This window comes from Hippocampus guttulatus, chromosome 15 (assembly GCF_054856545.1).
Source record: "Hippocampus guttulatus isolate MCC_2025c chromosome 15, RoL_Hgut_1.0, whole genome shotgun sequence".
In the NCBI taxonomy this organism is placed as follows: domain Eukaryota; kingdom Metazoa; phylum Chordata; class Actinopteri; order Syngnathiformes; family Syngnathidae; genus Hippocampus; species Hippocampus guttulatus.
Window position 1 is genome coordinate 2,492,893 of NC_141275.1, and position 18,441 is coordinate 2,511,333.

Consider the following 18,441-nt stretch of genomic DNA (forward strand, 5'->3'; position numbering starts at 1 on the left):
GGAGTCTACGCTCGGTCTTTTTTCACCAGCACGCGAAAACCCACAAGGTTTTTCGGAGCTAATCGCGAGCGGAGCGGCTGCGCTGTACGGAGCATGGAAACGCCGCCGGAGGAGGGGGAAGAGAGCCGGCGTGCTCGTCAAGCTCCGGCAGCGCGGATTTCGAACCCCGCTCCCATCGATCCATCTTGCTAATCTACGATCTCTGCCAAACAAGATGGATGAACTTCTTCTCCTCACAAAGACCAACAAAAACTTTGCACGTTCTGCTGCGCTCTGCTTCACTGAAACCTGGCTCAGTGACCGCCACCCGGATTCCGCGCTACATCTACCCGGCTTCCGCCTTCTCCGAGCCGACCGCGACACGGAGCTATCAGGGAAATCGAAAGGTGGCGGGATTTGCTTCTATATCAACGAAGAATGGTGCACTGATGTCACGAAGCTCGACGCACACTGCAGCCCGGACCTGGAGTCGCTGTCTTTAAACTGCAAGCCATTCTACTCGCCACGTGAGTTCACCTCCTTTTTACTAATCGGTGTTTACATTGCGCCACAAGCTAACGCTAACACGGCGATGCAAACGCTAGCCGAACAAGTAAACAACCTCGAACTAAAATACCCAGAGTCACCCCTGATAATTTTGGGCGATTTTAATAGAGCACATCTTAACCGTGAACTTCCCAGATATAAGCAGCACATCGACTGTTTCACCAGAGAAGGCAACATTCTAGACCACTGCTATACAACAATCAAAAATTCATACCGATCGGTCGCCCGTGCAGCATTGGGTCTTTCTGACCACAATTTAATCCACTTAATACCTACATACAGACAGAAACTCAAATGTGCTAAACCGGTTGTTAAGACTGTGAAAAAATGGACAGATGAAGCAAAGCTAGCTCTACAAGAATGCTTAGACTGCACTGATTGGGGCGTCTTTGAAACTTCAACGGGCACACTGGATGAATACACAGACACTGTAACATCATACATCAGTTTCTGTGAGGACATGTGTGTACCAACGAAGTCCTTCCGCTCCTTCAACAATAACAAGCCATGGTTTACTCCCAAACTCAGGCAACTCAGGAAAGAGAAAGAGGCCGCATTTAGAAGTGGAGATCGGGCACTGTACAAACACGCCCGAAACCAATTGACAAAGGAAATTAACATCGCTAAGAGAAGCTATGCAGAGAGGCTGAAAAACCAGTTCTCTGCTAACGACTCTGCATCTGTATGGAATGGCCTGAAAGCAATCACTAACTATAGAATGCCATCCCCCCAAACAGTGAACAATAAGGGTCTTGCTAATGAACTAAACATGTTTTTCTGCCGATTTGAAAAGGACACCCCCATTTCCCACACACACCCACCTCTACCAGAAACTACTCTATCTACCCCCCCACCCTCTTTTTCTCCACTACAGATCCACGAACAGGACGTGAGACGGCTCTTCAAGCAGCAGAAGATCAAGAAAGCTGCGGGGCCCGACAAAGTGTCCCCCTCCTGCCTGAAAGTCTGCGCTGACCAGCTGGCTCCGGTCTTCACACAAATCTTCAACAGATCTCTGGAGCTGTGTGAGGTCCCATCCTGCTTCAAACAGTCTACCATCATCCCAGTTCCCAAGAAATCGGCAACATCGGAACTGAACGACTATAGGCCTGTCGCCCTGACGTCTGTGGTCATGAAGTCCTTTGAACGCCTTGTGCTGAACCACCTAAAGAACGTCACCGGACCCCTGCTGGACCCTCTCCAGTTTGCCTACCGGGCAAACAGGTCTGTGGAAGACGCGGTCAACATAGGTCTGCACTACATCCTCGAGCACCTCGACAGCACAGGGACCTATGCAAGGATTCTGTTTGTGGATTTCAGCTCTGCGTTCAACACCATCATCCCGGAACTCCTCACCCCCAAACTTCTCCACCTCGGTGTGTCCCCTACGATCTGCCAGTGGATCCTCAGCTTCCTGACGGGACGGACACAACAGGTGAGACTGGGAGCAACAACATCATCAATACGCACCACCAGCACTGGAGCCCCACAGGGATGTGTCCTCTCTCCACTGCTCTTCTCTCTCTACACAAACGATTGCACCTCAACAGATCCAGCTGTCAAACTCATAAAGTTCGCTGACGACACCACGGTCATCGGTCTCATCAAAGACGGCGACGAGTCTGCGTACCGCCAACAAGTGGAGCAGCTGGAGCTCTGGTGCAGCCGACACAACCTCGGGCTGAACACGCTCAAGACTGTAGAGATGATCGTGGACTTCAGGAAACATTCTTCTCCACAGTTGCCCCTCACACTATCCAACTGCCCCGTGTCAACCGTCGAGACCTTCAAGTTCCTGGGAATCACAGTCTCCCAGGACATGAAGTGGGAAGTCAACACCATCTCCATCCTGAAAAGGGCGCGGCAGAGGATGTACTTCCTGAGGCTGCTGAGGAAGCATGGCCTGCCACAGGAGGTGCTACGACAGTTCTACACGGCAGTCATCGAATCAATCCTGTGTTCTTCCATCACGGTTTGGTTTGGGGCCGCCACAAAAAAGGACAAAATCCGACTTCAACGGACAGTTAGGACGGCGGAAAAAATCGTTGGCACCGCCCTACCCACTCTTGAGGACTTGCACACTGCAAGAATCAAGACAAGGGCACGGAAAATCCTCCTGGATCCCCCGCACCCTGCCCACCACCTTTTCCAGCTACTCCCCTCAGGCAGACGCTACAGATCCATGCGCACCAAATCCAGTAGACACTTAAACAGCTTCTTCCCTCTAGCCATTAACTCCTTAAACAGTCACTGACGTAGTCACTCTTCTTGTACTACAAATACTGCTACTGGTTACTCTAAAATGGTTCAATGATTTGTTGTTTACGATGATACTAATGCAGCGTGTTATACCGGAGACAAATTCCTTGTGTGTTCTACATACTTGGCCAATAAAGATGATTCTGATTCTGATTCTGATTCTGACTGTAGGGCTCTCCTGCAGCTGCACACCTGTTGGTCGTTATGTAATTAGTGCTTTAAAAGGACTCCCAGCCTGAGCACTCATTGTCGGGTCATTGTTTGTTGCTCTTTGCTGCTGTCATGTTTCTGTTATTGATAGTTTTGAGTTTCAGTCATGGTTTTTGTTTGCTACTTTGGATTTGTTTCGTTATTCGGACTATCTATGTTTTTGGATTTAGTTTTCTCTATGTTTTAATACAATTCGTCAAGTACACCCTGCTCCTCCGTCTTGCCTGCTTTTTGGGGTCCACCACCACCTCGCTACGTGACAGAATGACCCGACCACCTGGACCCCGCAGGTACTAAGGACTGGTCCCTATTCCACCATGTGCCTGGCAGAGCACGTCTGCGGCCGACATCCTTTTCCCCTTCAGTCAGCGCAAGTGATGCGGCTGTCCCATGTTCCCCCTTCAGGCAGCGCTGGTGATGTGGCCGTCCCATGTTTTTGTCTCGTCAAGCCGCGTCTACGGTGGGCCAAGCCCCGTCCGCGTTCACGTTGAGCCGAGGCTCATTACGTGTCTGTTTGAACTGAGTCACATTCACGTCCACGACGAGCCGTGCCACGTCCACGCCCACGTCAGGCCGAGCCCCTGTTCACGTCTGGCTGTCCCATGTTCCCCGCAACGTCGAGCTCTGTCCACATCAGGCCACGCCCAGCCAAAGCGTTGCCGTCGCTTCTTGTTCCTGTTCTCCGGCGAGGCGAAGGTCGTTGTCGCTTTTGTTCCCGTTCCCCGGCGAGGCAAGCCTTTGGACATCTTTGGGACGTCTGGGACCCGAGTTTTAGCTTCTGCCATGGTTTTGTTTGTTACTTTGGATTCGTTTTGTTCTTTGGACTTTGTTTTGGATTTCGTTTTCTCTATATTTTAATACAATTCATCAAGTACAACCTGCTCCTCCCTCTTGCCTGCTTTTTGGGGTCCACCACCACCCCGCAACGTGACAGAATGACCCGACACCCTGGACCCCGCAGGTACTAAGGACTGGTCCCTATTCCACCACAGAGCACGTCTGCGGCCAACACCCTTTTCCCCTTCAGGCAGCGCTGGTGATGCGGCTGTCCCATGTTTCCCCTTCAGGCAGCGCGGGTGATGCGGCTGTCCCACGTTTCCCCTTCAGGCAGCGCTGGTGATGTTTGTCTCGTCAAGCCGCGTCTACGGTAGGCTGAGCCCCGTCCGCAGCCACGTTGAGCCGAGGCTCGTCACGTGTCTGTTTGAACTGAGTCACATTCACGTCCACGTCAGGCCACGCCCAGCCAAAGGGTTGCCGTCGCTTCTTGTTCCTGTTCTCCGGTGAGGCGAAGGTCGTCGTCGCTTTTGTTCCCGTTCCCCGGCGAGGCAAGTCTTTGGACAACTTTGGGACATCTGGGATCTGTCCCTTGAGGGAGGGGTACTGTCATGTTTTGGTTTGTGACCAACAGGTGGTACTGTGGGGCTGCACACCTGTTGGTTGTTAGGTAATTAGTGGCTATAAAAGAACTCCCGGCCGACTACTCATTGTCGGGTCATTGTTTGTGGCTGTTCATATGCTCCTGTCATGTTTGTTTCAGTCAGGTTTTGGTCATTATGTTTTATCTTCAGTCATGTGTTTTGTTTGATACTTTGGACCTTATTTGTTTAGGATTTAGTTTTCTCTGTTTTAATACAATTCATTGAGTACAACCTGCTCCTCTCTCGTGCCTGCTTTTTGGGGTCCTCCACCACCTCGCTACGTGACATTGATAGAAGGCTAATATAGCTCAAATAAATATAGATACATGTTGCAGCTCTGAAAAAGGAGAGATGTGGTGTTGGTTTTTTTGAAACGTACACTTTATGCTTTTAACAGTCTCGACAAACACAGACACGTCTGCGTCTGACTCCGTCTCTTCTCGTTCAACTCCAGAGGCGTTCAAAGACAGCCTCAGAAAAATGGAAATTAATGATCACTTCACTGACACTAAGAAAAGCAAAAATAATGCACCAAAACATAAATCAAGCGAGGAAATTACAAAATAAAGTATATGGGGGCGTTTGTGAACACACAACAAAGGAATGAATAACAAGCAATTCTGAGACAGTCCAGTCTCCTACATACATACAGCATGTGTTTCCTTCATTGTAAGTTTTATAGAAGGCTTTTATTTTTTTGCGGCTCCAGATGTATTTGTTTTTTATTGTCCTATATGGCTCTTTCAACATTTTGGGTTGCGACCCCTGGCCTATGGGAACAAATTGCCTTTTTGGGCTGAGACCAGCCAGGGCCCATGGGTGTCAGCCCGGTTACCAGGCACTCACCAGCAAGCCCCACCCCCCTGCCTGGCTCCAGAGAGGGGCCCGGCGACCCGTTTCTGGGCAAGGGAAAGCTGCAGGCGAAACACAGACTGTTTCATTCAGAAAGTCCAAACATGGACGTAGTTTACAAACCGCTTAAACGAGGCTCTTTCATGTGTTTCAGAGGTCCAGGGGTCTAGAAATCTTTGTGCCTTATTGAATGACATGTTTTCCATTAATTATGAGTGGACAATGCAGGACCATATTTATACAGCTTGCATTCAGACTTAATTATTCTTCAAATGAACTGTGTGCTGAAATCAAAGCAATAAACCGGGGCTGTATGTAAGAGTAAAAATGATCCATATTCAGGAACATTTCGTGAACTACATTTTGTGAAACATGAAACGCCAGCAACTCTACAATGTTCTTGACAATGTTAAATATGTGGAAATTCAGACAATTTGTTCTGGAAGTGGATTTCTATCAATTGGCATCACTGCTACGCTCTATGCCAGTGGGTCACCAACCTTTTTGAAACAGAGAGCTACTTCCTTGGTGCTGATGATTGTGAAGGCCGACCAGTTTGACATACAAATCCCAAATAAATTGGCTCAAATTACCTCTGATAATATCGGGGTCAGCAACCCGCGGCTGCAGAGCCGCATGCGGCTCTTTAATGCCGTCCTAGTGGCTCCCTGGAGATTTTTCAAAAATGTTTGAAAATGGAAAAAGGTGGGGGAGGGAAGTATATACGGTATTTATTTTTAATGTAGTTTCTGTAGGAGGGCAAACATGACACAAGCATTCTTAATGTTTTCCGATGCTGTTTGTTTGTTTATTGAACATATAAACAGACAATAGACTGTAAAAATGTGTAGAATAAATATTAAATTTCAACATTTGTGTGATTGATATTTTTCAACAGTTGTCAGTTAGTTTTACAGAATATTTATAAAGATAGTTTGGCAGATTGAAGTGACTAGTTAGATGGAAATACAATCTGTCTGGAGGGATTGATTACAACTATTCTTAAAAAAATAAAAATCGAGTTGGGACAAGGGATTGTGTCTGCGAGCCAGAGCTATCTGACAACAACATTTGGATTAAGCCCAATGAGTTAGGGGTGGGGTAAAATAATCTCCAGGAGTATGTTTACTGGGTCAAAGTGGACTCTGTTGGCATGGGAATTGTTCCCACACCTCTAAACGCTGAAGATAATGTCTGTCCTTGGACACTTGGTCATCTTTTGCGAGTGTACAGCCCTTCTCTCGCTGAGGATTTTGCTTCTTGTGCCCGCAGGCTTGCCTGTCCACAGTCAAGGCGATTCTCAATCTGACAAAAATTTTATGGACAATATTACCGTCAGACAAGGAGAGACAATCTTTCTCAGGTGAGTCACCACACTTGAAATTATTATTAAATTCCTCCTGCAAAGAGATGCACAATTGAACTGTTGTCTGTTCTAACATGTTCATGCTGCTGGGGGGAAAAAAAAGCTTGGGATTTTAACATTCTTTTGAAAACAGTCAATTCACATGTGGTACACAGTTAACTTTTTTTTAACGTTGTTTTGGAATGACAGCAAAATTGTGTTTGTGGGTGAGGACAAATGAAGCGAAATACTTGTCACAGCAGAGAAATGCCGGGTGAAGCGACGGTTTAAAAAATGTCTTATTGTTATACAGTCATACTGAGGATGGACAAGCAATTCCAGATGGATTGCCAATGGTGACCTTTTTCCCTCTTCTGTGCTTTGAGAGGCTTACTGGACATAGAGGGATTTATGATGCTTTCAAATGCTGTTGGGAATCTTGAACGCAATCTTAACAGAAGCATAATAACAAGTGGTATTTGAGAATGTTTTGTGAAAAGGGTAAAAATATTGGAGCTACTTGGAAATGATGTGTTGCACATGCCAATGTGGATTATAAATTAATCTGTATGTTGTTTCAGTTTGCCTCGCGGTTCTGCCTTATCTGACATCATCCTGCATCCATTATATTTCTGTGCTTTTTGATAAATCACTTGGAAAAAAATCCAATTACTCCTCACAAGGGTCGCTGAGTGTGCTGCAGCCTATCCCAGCTGTCTTCAGGCAGTAGGCGGGGTACACCCTGAACTGGTTGCCAGCCGATCGCAGGGCACACATTGACAAACAACCATTTGCGCTCACACCAAGGGACAATTCAGTGTGTTCCATTAGCCTGCCATGCATGTTTTTTGAATGTGGGAGGGTTGTAGACACGGGGAGAACATGCAAACTCCACACAGGAAGGCCGGAGCCGGAACTGAGCCCACCACATCTGCATTGTGAGGCTGACACACTAATCAGTCATCGAGCCTCCCTGTTTGAGACAGAAAACCCTGAATGTTTTTCAGGTGGTAATCACTTCTGTCTTTTCTGGATTGAGCTGGAGAAAGTTCTGGTACATCCACTGATTAATTTGATGAATACATTGGCTTGACTCTAGTCATGTGATGACACTGAAATGTAAAGTTGCATGTCATCTTCCTAAATCTGATAAGAGATGTTGTGATGGTCCATAATCTAAGCATGGTGAATGCATGTAGATATGAAACGGAAGCGGTCCATAAAGACACTCTTGTGGAACTCTGCATATGATCTTGTAAGATTTGAACCAATTCTTACCCACTGTTATCATCTGTCGAGCACTGTTGTTCTGCCCACAGTAAAAGTTTCAAAGGCGTTTCATAAAGGTTAAAAGAAAAAAAAAGGCTAATGACATTTCCTTTTTTAAAACGTCATAATTCATGTTATTCCATACTAAAAAGGTCATCGTGTTTAGAATAACTTCTATTTAGTCAGCGTTTGTTTATCTGTATTTCATTCTGAAAATGTAGTGAGTAATCGCAATGCATTATGAGTAACAGACTTGGTGTTCAGTCAGAGACCAGTTGCTGTAGAAAGCCCGACTGTCGTCATCCTTACTGAGCATGCTGTGTTAGGTTTCTTTTATGTACACTGTCGACAGCAATGGCTTTAAATTGAATTTTGCTTTGCAGTATTTAGTGATCTGTTTCGGAGATCGTTTTAAGTGTTATCCCTGAAATTTGCTAGCTCAGAGCACAGTCTGTGAACGTAGCAATGCCGCTAGGTTTCGTGCTAACGATCTCTTTAGCATACGAATAGATCGCAACATTGCTTTGTTTACCGTTGTCACAACTAAAGCTGTATTTATGCCTGTTTGGCATTAGACAATTTGTGGTTGTCACATTGCGAGGTGGTGGTGGACCCCAAAAAGCAGGCAGGAGGGAGGAGCAGGGTGTATTTGAAGAATTGTATTTAAAACAAAGAAAACTAAAACCCAAAACACACAAAGTACAATATAAACAATATAAACAACAACATAAACAATGGCGCTTGTGGCTATTGTGGGTAGAGTGAGGTTGTGCATTGTATACACGTCATCATCAAATCAGTTTGTTCAGTCTGTCAAGTGGGTTGGCTGCAGGGATTTTGAAGGTCCAGCAGGTGGCAGTGATCAGCGACACAGTATCAGTACAGTGTGTCATTGTGTCGACACGCCTCATGAGGCCTCATGGACCCATCACTAATTGAACTAAACATGACAGAAACTAAGACAATTTGTGGTTGTCACATTGCGAGGTGGTGGTGGACCCCAAAAAGCAGGCAGGAGGGAGGAGCAGGGTGTATTTGAAGAATTGTATTTAAAACAAAGAAAACTAAATCCCAAACACACAAAGTCCAAAGTATCAAACAAAAACCATGACTAAAGCTAAAACAACAATGAACTAAACATGACAGAAACTAAGAGCAAACAGCAACACACATGACAGTAGCAAGAAGCAACAATGACCCGACACTGAGTGTTCGGGCTGGGAGTCCTTTTAAAGCCTTAATTAGTTATGACCAACAGGTGTGCAGCTGCCGGGGGAGCCCTACAGTGCCACCTGTTGGTCCCTAAACCGAATCATGACAGTACCCCTCCCTCAAGGGACGGATCCCAGACGTCCCAAAGCTTGCCTCGCCGGGGAACAGGAACTAAAAGCGACGGCAATCCTTGCCTCGCCGCAAAACAGGAACAAATGCGACGGCGACCTTCGCCTCACTGAAATACAGGAACGATAAGCGACGGTGACCTTCACCTCGCCAGGGAACAGGAACAAAAGCGACGGCAATCCTGGGCTGGGCGTGGCCTGACATGGACGGAGCTCGACGTAACGGGGGACATGGAACAGCCGGACGTGAACAGGGGCTCGGCCGGACGTGGGCGTGGACGTGGCACGGCTCATCGTCGACGTGAATGTGACTCAACTCCAACAGACACGTGACGAGCCTCGGCCCACCGTAGACGTGGCTTGACGAGACGAATCAGGACAGCCGTATCACCAGCGCTGCCTGAAAGGGGAAAGGGGGGTCGGCCGCAGACATGCTCCGCCAGGCACATGGTGGAACAGGGAGCAATCCTTAGTACCTGCGGGGTCCAGGTGGTCGGGTCATTCTGTCACGGTGCAAGGTGGTGGTGGACCCCAAAAAGCATGCAGGAGGGAGGAGCAGGGTGTATTTGAAGAATTGTATTTAAAACAAAGAAAACTAAAACCCAAAACACACAAAGTCCAAAGTATCAAACAAAAACCATGACTAAAGCTAAAACATAACAATTAGTGATGGGTCCAGCGACACCGATGCGTTGACGCATGCGCCGGGCTCACAGAGCAAACCACGTGTCGGTGCATGTGCTGCTTCATTACGTCACGTGATTGACACGTGAACTGCACCGGCGCAGTTTAGACTGCATCGGCTGCGTTGACACAGTCCAGGCTGCTAATTGACACATCGGCTGCGTTGACACAGTCCAGGCTGCTAATTGACACGTGAACTGCACCGGTGCAGTTTAGACTGCATCGGCTGCTTGGCACAGTCCAAGCTGCGCCACTTAGTCCAGGGGGCGTCGGCTCAGTGCAGGGAGCGTTGATGCAGTAAAAGCCCGCACAGTGTATCCTAAGGAAGTGCGTCTGGCGACACGATGCCGATTGCCGAAACAAGCCAGACCCTTTCTGTTTGCTGAGAATTGTATTCTGATTTGTTCAATAAAGATTAAAAAAAACAAAAAAAACCAAGCCAGACCTCACCCTCGCTTGAATAAAAATATATGTTTGGGCAATACGGAAAACACACTGATTATCAGAAAAAATGTGTCCGTCTGACTTTGAGCGTCATGTCGGCTGTCATATAATAGGCTATTATTATATGAGAAGTGCTTTATGGACGTTTGTACTGTACGTCATACTCCGGTTGATTGAGAGGTCCCGCCTATAAGGGGGAGTTCCAGAAAGTGACTGCGAGTGAGCTCACACGCTCACAGCAGAGAGCAGCAGCCTATCGACTGCTGAGACGCGCTTCACTCGAGTGACGTTGCTACAGTACGTGCATATTATGGAGCAGCTTCCGGACAAATACAAATTGTCAGCCGTGTAGAGCCATTTTGATCTCCTTTTGGAGAATAAGGTATTTATTAAAATCTCCTTGTCTCTCCAAGTGCCTCTCGGATTTTTGACATGTCTTATTCCATTGTGTGTGTGTGTTCTCCACAACAGGGGAAATAGCATGCATTAAACGCAACAGACTGAAATTTAAAACACTGGAGCATCTTATTTTTCTAAATCAAAATTTGTGAAGACAAAGCCCACAGGCATCCTCATTCACATGATTTTCACATTATTGAAACACATTGAATGATACAATATGAATGCATGGATGTGAATGATATTGTCAAGGGTCAATGTCATCTTTATTGTCAAATATGCTTTATGTATGACATGCAGCATAGATGAAATTTCTTCCTCTCAATCCTCAGTGCATACATGCATGCAAACATGCTGTGCATTAAACACACACAGCTAAGAAAGGATAGCAGCTACACTTTATAAAAAAGGCATGTAATCTGAACAGTATAGGCAATATAAACAATATAAACAACAACATAAACAATGGCGCTTGTGGCTATTGTGGGTAGAGTGAGGTTGTGCATTGTATACACGTCATCATCAAATCAGTTTGTTCAGTCTGTCAAGTGGGTTGGCTGCAGGGATTTTGAAGGTCCAGCAGGTGGCAGTGATCAGCGACACAGTATCAGTACAGTATCAACACAGTGTGTCATTGTGTCGACACGCCTCATGAGGCCTCATGGACCCATCACTAATTGAACTAAACATGACAGAAACTAAGACAATTTGTGGTTGTCACATTGCGAGGTGGTGGTGGACCCCAAAAAGCAGGCAGGAGGGAGGAGCAGGGTGTATTTGAAGAATTGTATTTAAAACAAAGAAAACTAAATCCCAAACACACAAAGTCCAAAGTATCAAACAAAAACCATGACTAAAGCTAAAACATAACAATGAACTAAACATGACAGAAACTAAGAGCAAACAGCAACACACATGACAGTAGCAAGAAGCAACAATGACCCGACACTGAGTGATCGGGCTGGGAGTCCTTTTAAAGCCTTAATTAGTTATGACCAACAGGTGTGCAGCTGCCGGGGGAGCCCTACAGTGCCACCTGTTGGTCCCTAAACCAAATCATGACAGTGGTATATTTATTTGTTTAGCAAAAGCTAATGCATGTTTTAAATTTGTTCATTTAAGTTTCACTCAACATTTTCATCGAGCTGATGTCACAGTTGTTCATTGCAAGCCGTCGAGATGACTGTAATATAAGAGCAAGATGCTCAGTTTCCTGGCTCATGAAGATTGAGTTTGACTTGCTGTTGACCTGCTGTTAACATCCCCAGTGTATCCAGCACGAAGTGATAACAGTACAACTATATTGTAATTAACTGTGTCAAATGCAGCACTGAGATCTGGCAAGACCAAGATGGTAATTTTGTAGGCCTCATTATTCAGATGTATGCCATTTTAGACTTTAATAAGTGTAGTCTCAGTGCTGTGTTGTGTTGAAACGGCGGATTGAAATGCATTAAAACATGCAAAACCCTTTGATATTAGATGAAGCAATCATACCTTTCATAATTACCCTGGAGTAATGGATAATTGATTGTCTTGCACCCAATTCAGGTGTACCCCACCTACTGCCCAAAGTCAACTGGGAGAGGCTCCAGCACGCACGCGACCCTCGTGAGGATAAGCGGCTTGGATAATGGATGGATTATGGATAGTTAAGAGTATGTGGACATAGGACCTTGCGGGGGGGCTTTTGCCAATGGCTTGTCCTAAATTTAGCTTTGTGTCTTGTTGATGAATATAATCTTCTCTCTCTAGGGCATTCTCTAATTGAATTGCAAAACTGCGGCAATACATTGTATGTAATTTCTCCATGATACGCTTTGCCTATTTCTTCCTCTTCTCACTTTGAAGTGATTTAATTCCTCCTAAAATAATAAGGACATTATAGACACCACAATGAACTGTGGTAGTATTTGGAATAGATCCTACACCAGTGGTTCCCCACCTTTTTTGGCTCGTGTGCCCCTGGACTTTTTTGTAATTATGTGAGTGTCCGCTCACTAATACGTTTTGATGATGTCACACAACCGATTTCTTAAATTAAAATCATTCTAATATAAGAAAACCTTTATTTTTCTCACAATGGAGAAATTCCCAATTTACAGCAGCAAAATTATGAAAGGGAGAAGTAGAAGAACAAAAAGTCTATAAATTATAAAATATAAATAGACGCATATTAAAAATGGGTGAGTGGGGGTGAATCCAGGTTTTCAGTTCTGTCTGACAGCAGTCGGCAGGAACGAGCGGCGGTATCTCTCCTCCTTGTAGCGTGGGTGTATCAGTCCCTGGCTGAAGGAGCTACCCAGTGCTGTCAGGGTGGCCTGGAGGCGGTGGGAGGGACTGTCCATCACAGCTTTTAGCTTGGCTAGCATCCTCCTGTTGCCCACCTCCTCCAAAGTGTCCGGGGAGCAGCCCAGGACAGAGCTGGCCCTCCTGACCAGTAGGTCCAGTCTCTCTCTGTCCCGGGCTGAGATGCTATCTGACCAGCAGACTATGCCATAATGAATGGCTGAGGCCAACACAGAGTCATAGAAGGTCTTACGGAGTGACCCTTTAACTCCAAAAGACCTCAGTTTTATGAGCAGGAAGAGACGGCTCTCCCACTTCCTGATCAGAGCATCCGTGTTGTTAGACTAGTCTAGTTTATTGTTGAGAAGAACACCCAGGTACTTGTAGGAGGTTACCATCTCTATGTCCGTACCCTGGATGTTCATCGGTGCAGGTGAGGACTGTTTCTTGCAGAAATCCACAACCAACTCCTTCGTTTTCCTGGGGTTGATCTGGAGGTGGTTCACGAAGTCCTCCGTCTGTCCCCTGAACTCCCGATCATCTCCGTCCATAATGAGGCAGAAGATCACGTAGTTATCAGAGAACTTCTGAAGGTGGCAGGGTGGAGTGACGTAGCTGAAGTCCGAGGTGTAGAGAGTAAACAGGAATGGAGTCAGGACAGTCCCCTGCGGCACATTGGTGCTGCAGAGAAGCCTGTCCGATTCACAGCCCTGTGGCCGGTTTGTGAGATAATCTGTAATCCATGATATGAGGTGGTGGTCCACTCCGGCGTGCTGCAGCTTGTCCCACGGCAGGTTGGGCTGGATGGTGTTTAAGACACTGGATAAATCAAAGAACGTGATCCTTACAGTGCTCCCAGCTTTCTCCAGGTCGGACAGCGCAGAATGGAGGAGGTAGATGATGGCATCCTCCACGCCGATGCCGGGCTGGTGGGCAAACTGCAGTGGGTCCAGTGATGAGCTCACCAGTAGGTAGGCCTGGACGAGTCTGTCTAGGGTCTTCATGAGATGAGATGTCAGCGCCACCGGTCTATACCGGTTGAGTTCCTTCGGGTGGGGGGTCTTAGCACTGGGACCAGGCACGATGTTTTCCACAACTGTGGAACTCTGCCCAGCTTCAGGATCAGGTTGAACATGTGCTGGACAATGTCACACAGCTGGTCGGAGCAGGTCCCGAGGAGGATTTTACTTTATTTGATTAATTTGAACGTGTATTTTTTTGCCATCGTCTTGGTTTTCTCAAATTAAACAAAAATAAATGTTGCTTTGCTTATAAAATAAAGAATAAACCTGCTTTTGTTGTTTAGAAATCATAGCATTTGCCACACAAAAAAAAGTGAAGCTTCTTGAACCTTTTCCCTTTAAACAGTGGCGTTCCGTCAGGGCCAGCAAGGTGATGGCCTAAACCAGGGGTGTCAGACTCAAATACACAGTGGGCCAAAATTTAAAACTTGGACAAACTCGCGGGCCAACATTGATATTTATTGAAATTTTTCCTTCAGATATAACAATGAACCTGTGCATTTGGACACAAACAACTTTTGCTTAAACACTGAAAAAGCTGCAAAGCTGAATACTTTATGATGTATGACTTAATATTGCACACGTGCAAAATTGAATTTCAAATTAAAAAAACACATAAATGGCATTTATTCCTTAAATAAAATTTAAATGAAAATTGTATGCCTTTTATTTATTTGCAGCCTTCTGATTTAAATTTCAAAAGTAAACTTTTTCCACAGGCTAATAATAAATTAACTACCAATAATATCCTTCAATGAAAGTGCAACCATTCAAGCCCATGCCTTGGAGAAGAAGCAAGAAAGTGCTCAAAGAAAACATGAATTATTACTCAGTTTGCAACACACTGATCTACTCTGAAGTGCTCAAGCCAGATACCTTGCATCTCTTCTTGGATGCCAGTTCATTGATGTCTGGGGTCAGGCTCTGAGCTGAGGAAATCCTTAGGATTGAGCAAAGGTGTTCATCAGTCAGACGTCTCCTGTGAGCTGTTTTGATCATCTTCATCGAGGAGAATAGTTGCTCACATAGATAAGTGCTGCCGAACATGGAGAGCATCTGAGCAGCTTGGGTGCGGAGCTGAGGCATTGTGTCAGGGATGAAATGTGTAAACTGTGCAGCACCCACAGCGTCATACTTTGACTTCAGCGTGTCACTACACTGGAGTTCTGTCAGCTCCATTTGGAGGTTGGTTGGTGCATTTTCCACATCAACTGCAAATGGATTGCTCAGTAGTTCAAACCTACATTTCTGGACATCAAAGTCGGCAAGTCGCTGGGCAAACTCAGCACAGAGTGCGCGGAGTTTATCAGCAAACTGTGCACGTGGAAACACGGTGGTTGAGATGTGCATTGAAATGGTTTGGCAGCAGGGAAAATGGCCCAGGTTCCCTTGGAGCATCTGATTCTCCCACAAGCACAGTTTAGTTTTAAAGGCCCTCACTGCAGCGTACATGTCTGTGATGATACGTTCCCTCCCCTGAAGCTGCAGGTTTAGTGCATCAAGATGGTTTGTGATGTCACACAGAAAGGCCAGTTCACACAAAAACTTTGGCTCACGGAGCTCCACAGTGTCTTTCCTTTTGCTGTCCAGGAACTGACATATTTCCTCACGCAGCTCAAAATATCGGTTCATTACTTTCCCTCTGCTTAACCATCTCACGTCTGTGTGATACGGCACATCCTCGTATTCTGAACCACATTCCTAGAGAAAAGACTTGAACTGGCGGTGATTCAGACCTTTTGCTCTTATAAAGTTCACTACTCGTGTTACTGAGGTCATAACATGTTCCATCTTTAGGGCTTTGCCACACAGTGATTATTGATGTATGATGCAGTGGTAAACAGTTAGCTCACCTGCACAGTTCTCCAACCGCATCCTCTCCTGAACCCTGCCCACCAGTCCACTCTTTTGACCGCACATTGCTGGCGCGCCATCTGTAGTTAGTCCCACAAGTTTATCCCACGGCAGCTTCATTTCAGTGACACAGGTGGAAACCTCTTCAAATATGTCATTTCCTGTGGTGGTGCCATGCATTGATATTAATCCCAAAAGTTCCTCCGTAACACACATATTTGAGTCCACCCCACGGACGAAGACTGACAGCTGGGCAGTATCACATGTGTCGCTGCTCTCATCCACAGCAAGGGAGAATGCAACAAAATCTTTTCCCTTCTCCATCAGCTGCTCAAATAAGTTGGTGGCAAGTTCACATGAGCGAGCAGCGATTGTGTTCCTGCTCAGGCTCACATTTGAAAATGCTTTCCTTTTCTCTGGGCACACGAGATCACAAACTCTCATCATGCACTTTTTCACGAACTCTCCCTCATTGAAGGGCCGCGCTGATTTTGCAATTTCTGCCGTCACAATAAAACTAGCCGCTACAGCAGCCTCACTTTGCGATGTGGCTTTTTTAAACATAGTCTGTTGTGTCGCCAAACGTCTTTTCATCTCCTCCGCTTTCTGGCGCCGCTGAGTCATGTCCATGTCCTTGTACTTGTCGTGGTGTTTTGTTTCATAGTGTCGTCGTATATTGTACTCCTTGTTTATAGCCACGTTGGCTCCACATACAAGACACACAGGTTTGTCTTTTAGATTTATAAAAAGATATTCTGTCTCCCACCTGTCCAGAAAGATCCTGTTTCCTGCCTTTTTTTTCGCCATTTTTGGGAGAGGTAGCGCGGTGCCAGTAGTTGCGTGAGGTAGCGATGTATACTATCAACAACGGAGAGAGTGTTCATTGCTCCCAAGGGAGGCGCCAAAACACCAGCTGAGCATTCTGGGATTTGTAATATCAGCGGTACATGCGCTGTATAATACCGGCGGGCCAGCTCTAATAGTAATTCAGTATTGCCTTGCGGCCCAAATATAATTACACAGCGGGCCAAATATGGCCCGCGGGCCAGTGTATGACACCTATGGCCTAAACATTCTCAGAAATTTTTTTTTAATAAATTTAATTTGTTATTTTATTTTCATAAACATGTCAACAAAATTATTCTCTGTATTCTTTACGTCATATTATTTCCACTTAGTCGAGTGGCTTTCAATGTTATTCTAAATAACAATGTTATTTTAAATAACTCGATAAATAACTTATTTATTATGGTAGAGTTTTTAACCAATCATATTTCAGATAGCTTGTGTTGCCAGGTAAACTAAACTTGCTCTGGGCCTTCAGATTAAACAGAACAGGCCCCTGTGCGCTGTAAATGAACGGGCACAGTCAGCTTGCAATAGCTAATCAGATCACGAGTCTGCGTACCAGGGCCAGCAAGAAGGGCTTACGTCGACACTGGACGTGCGCGTTCGGTGATTGGATTACCGCCTGCTAGAGGGAGCTGTTGCTGCATTTTGACCCAAAATGGCCGAAGGAGAAGACGTTGATCTGGTTGCAGGACTACTTTCCACACAATTTTCAAGACGGACCTTCCACTGGATTTACCAATTTAAGTTGTTTTACCAAGGCAGCAAGGAAACATCAGAGCACGGCTGGGCACTTACAAGCTACGGTGCGTTTAAAAACGTTGGGGACACTCGCGTAGATCTGCAGCTCAGTGAACAGGCACTACATTGGTGAGTAAATGAATTTTATTTTACGTTTCTTCTTTTTATTTTATTTCGTTAGTATTAATGGTCACGAAATAAAATGACAAAGATAAAAAAATGTATCAAATAAATCAGCTCACCTGCAATTTATAATGGCGCAATGTAGTCAGCTTCGTGCACTAAAATTCGTTCAATCTCAGCTGCTCAACATTTTCAGTTATTTGCTGTTGTATAGCCTATTCTCAAAATGCAAATGATCTGTTAATTTTATTTTCAAAGAATAGTTTGTTTTGTTATTGTGTGGTTGGTGTCTTATATGAAACTGCGACATTGTGCAATTTATTGGACAGACTTGTTTATGATCACACAGCGTAATTTGGGTGGCATTTTTTTTTTGTATTTTTTAAATCTTTTTATTTTTGACAATATCTGTACATTTAGTTTCCTGCTCTTAATTGTGAATGCATACTTGATGGTTTTAAATGCTCCTGAAATTAAGTGCTGCCTGACGAGCCTATATTGTGTTAATGTATGTGACGTCACTGAAGGCCTAAAGTTGAAATGCACGGCCCGCCACTGCCTTTAAACATGCTGTTCAGCCTTTCAGGTGAGTTTTGGTTCAATTGTTTATTTGTTCTTGACTCTCATTTTGAAAGCCACACTTTTATTCTGGCGCAAATGTCGAGGGCTCATGTGATTAATGCACAAATTTACACAGTTGACAACAAAAAAGAGATCGCTTACAATGCATGCGTGCAGTGAGATTTTATATTAAAAACTACAAACAAGTTTGAGGACATCTTGCATCATGTCTCCAG

The 18,441-nt window shown here is 45.4% G+C and overlaps 1 protein-coding gene across 3 annotated transcripts in view; it reads left to right on the plus strand.

Annotated features, from left to right (window-relative positions):
* The window catches only part of ntm (neurotrimin), a 114,536-nt gene that overhangs the window by 47,933 nt on the left and 48,162 nt on the right, over window positions 1-18,441 (plus strand). For all 3 annotated transcript variants that reach the window (XM_086130968.1, XM_086130966.1, XM_086130967.1), the window contains one exon: window positions 6,558-6,648. In XM_086130968.1, coding sequence (XP_085987094.1) covers window positions 6,558-6,648 — 91 coding nt within the window. The remainder of the gene's footprint in view (window positions 1-6,557; window positions 6,649-18,441) is intronic.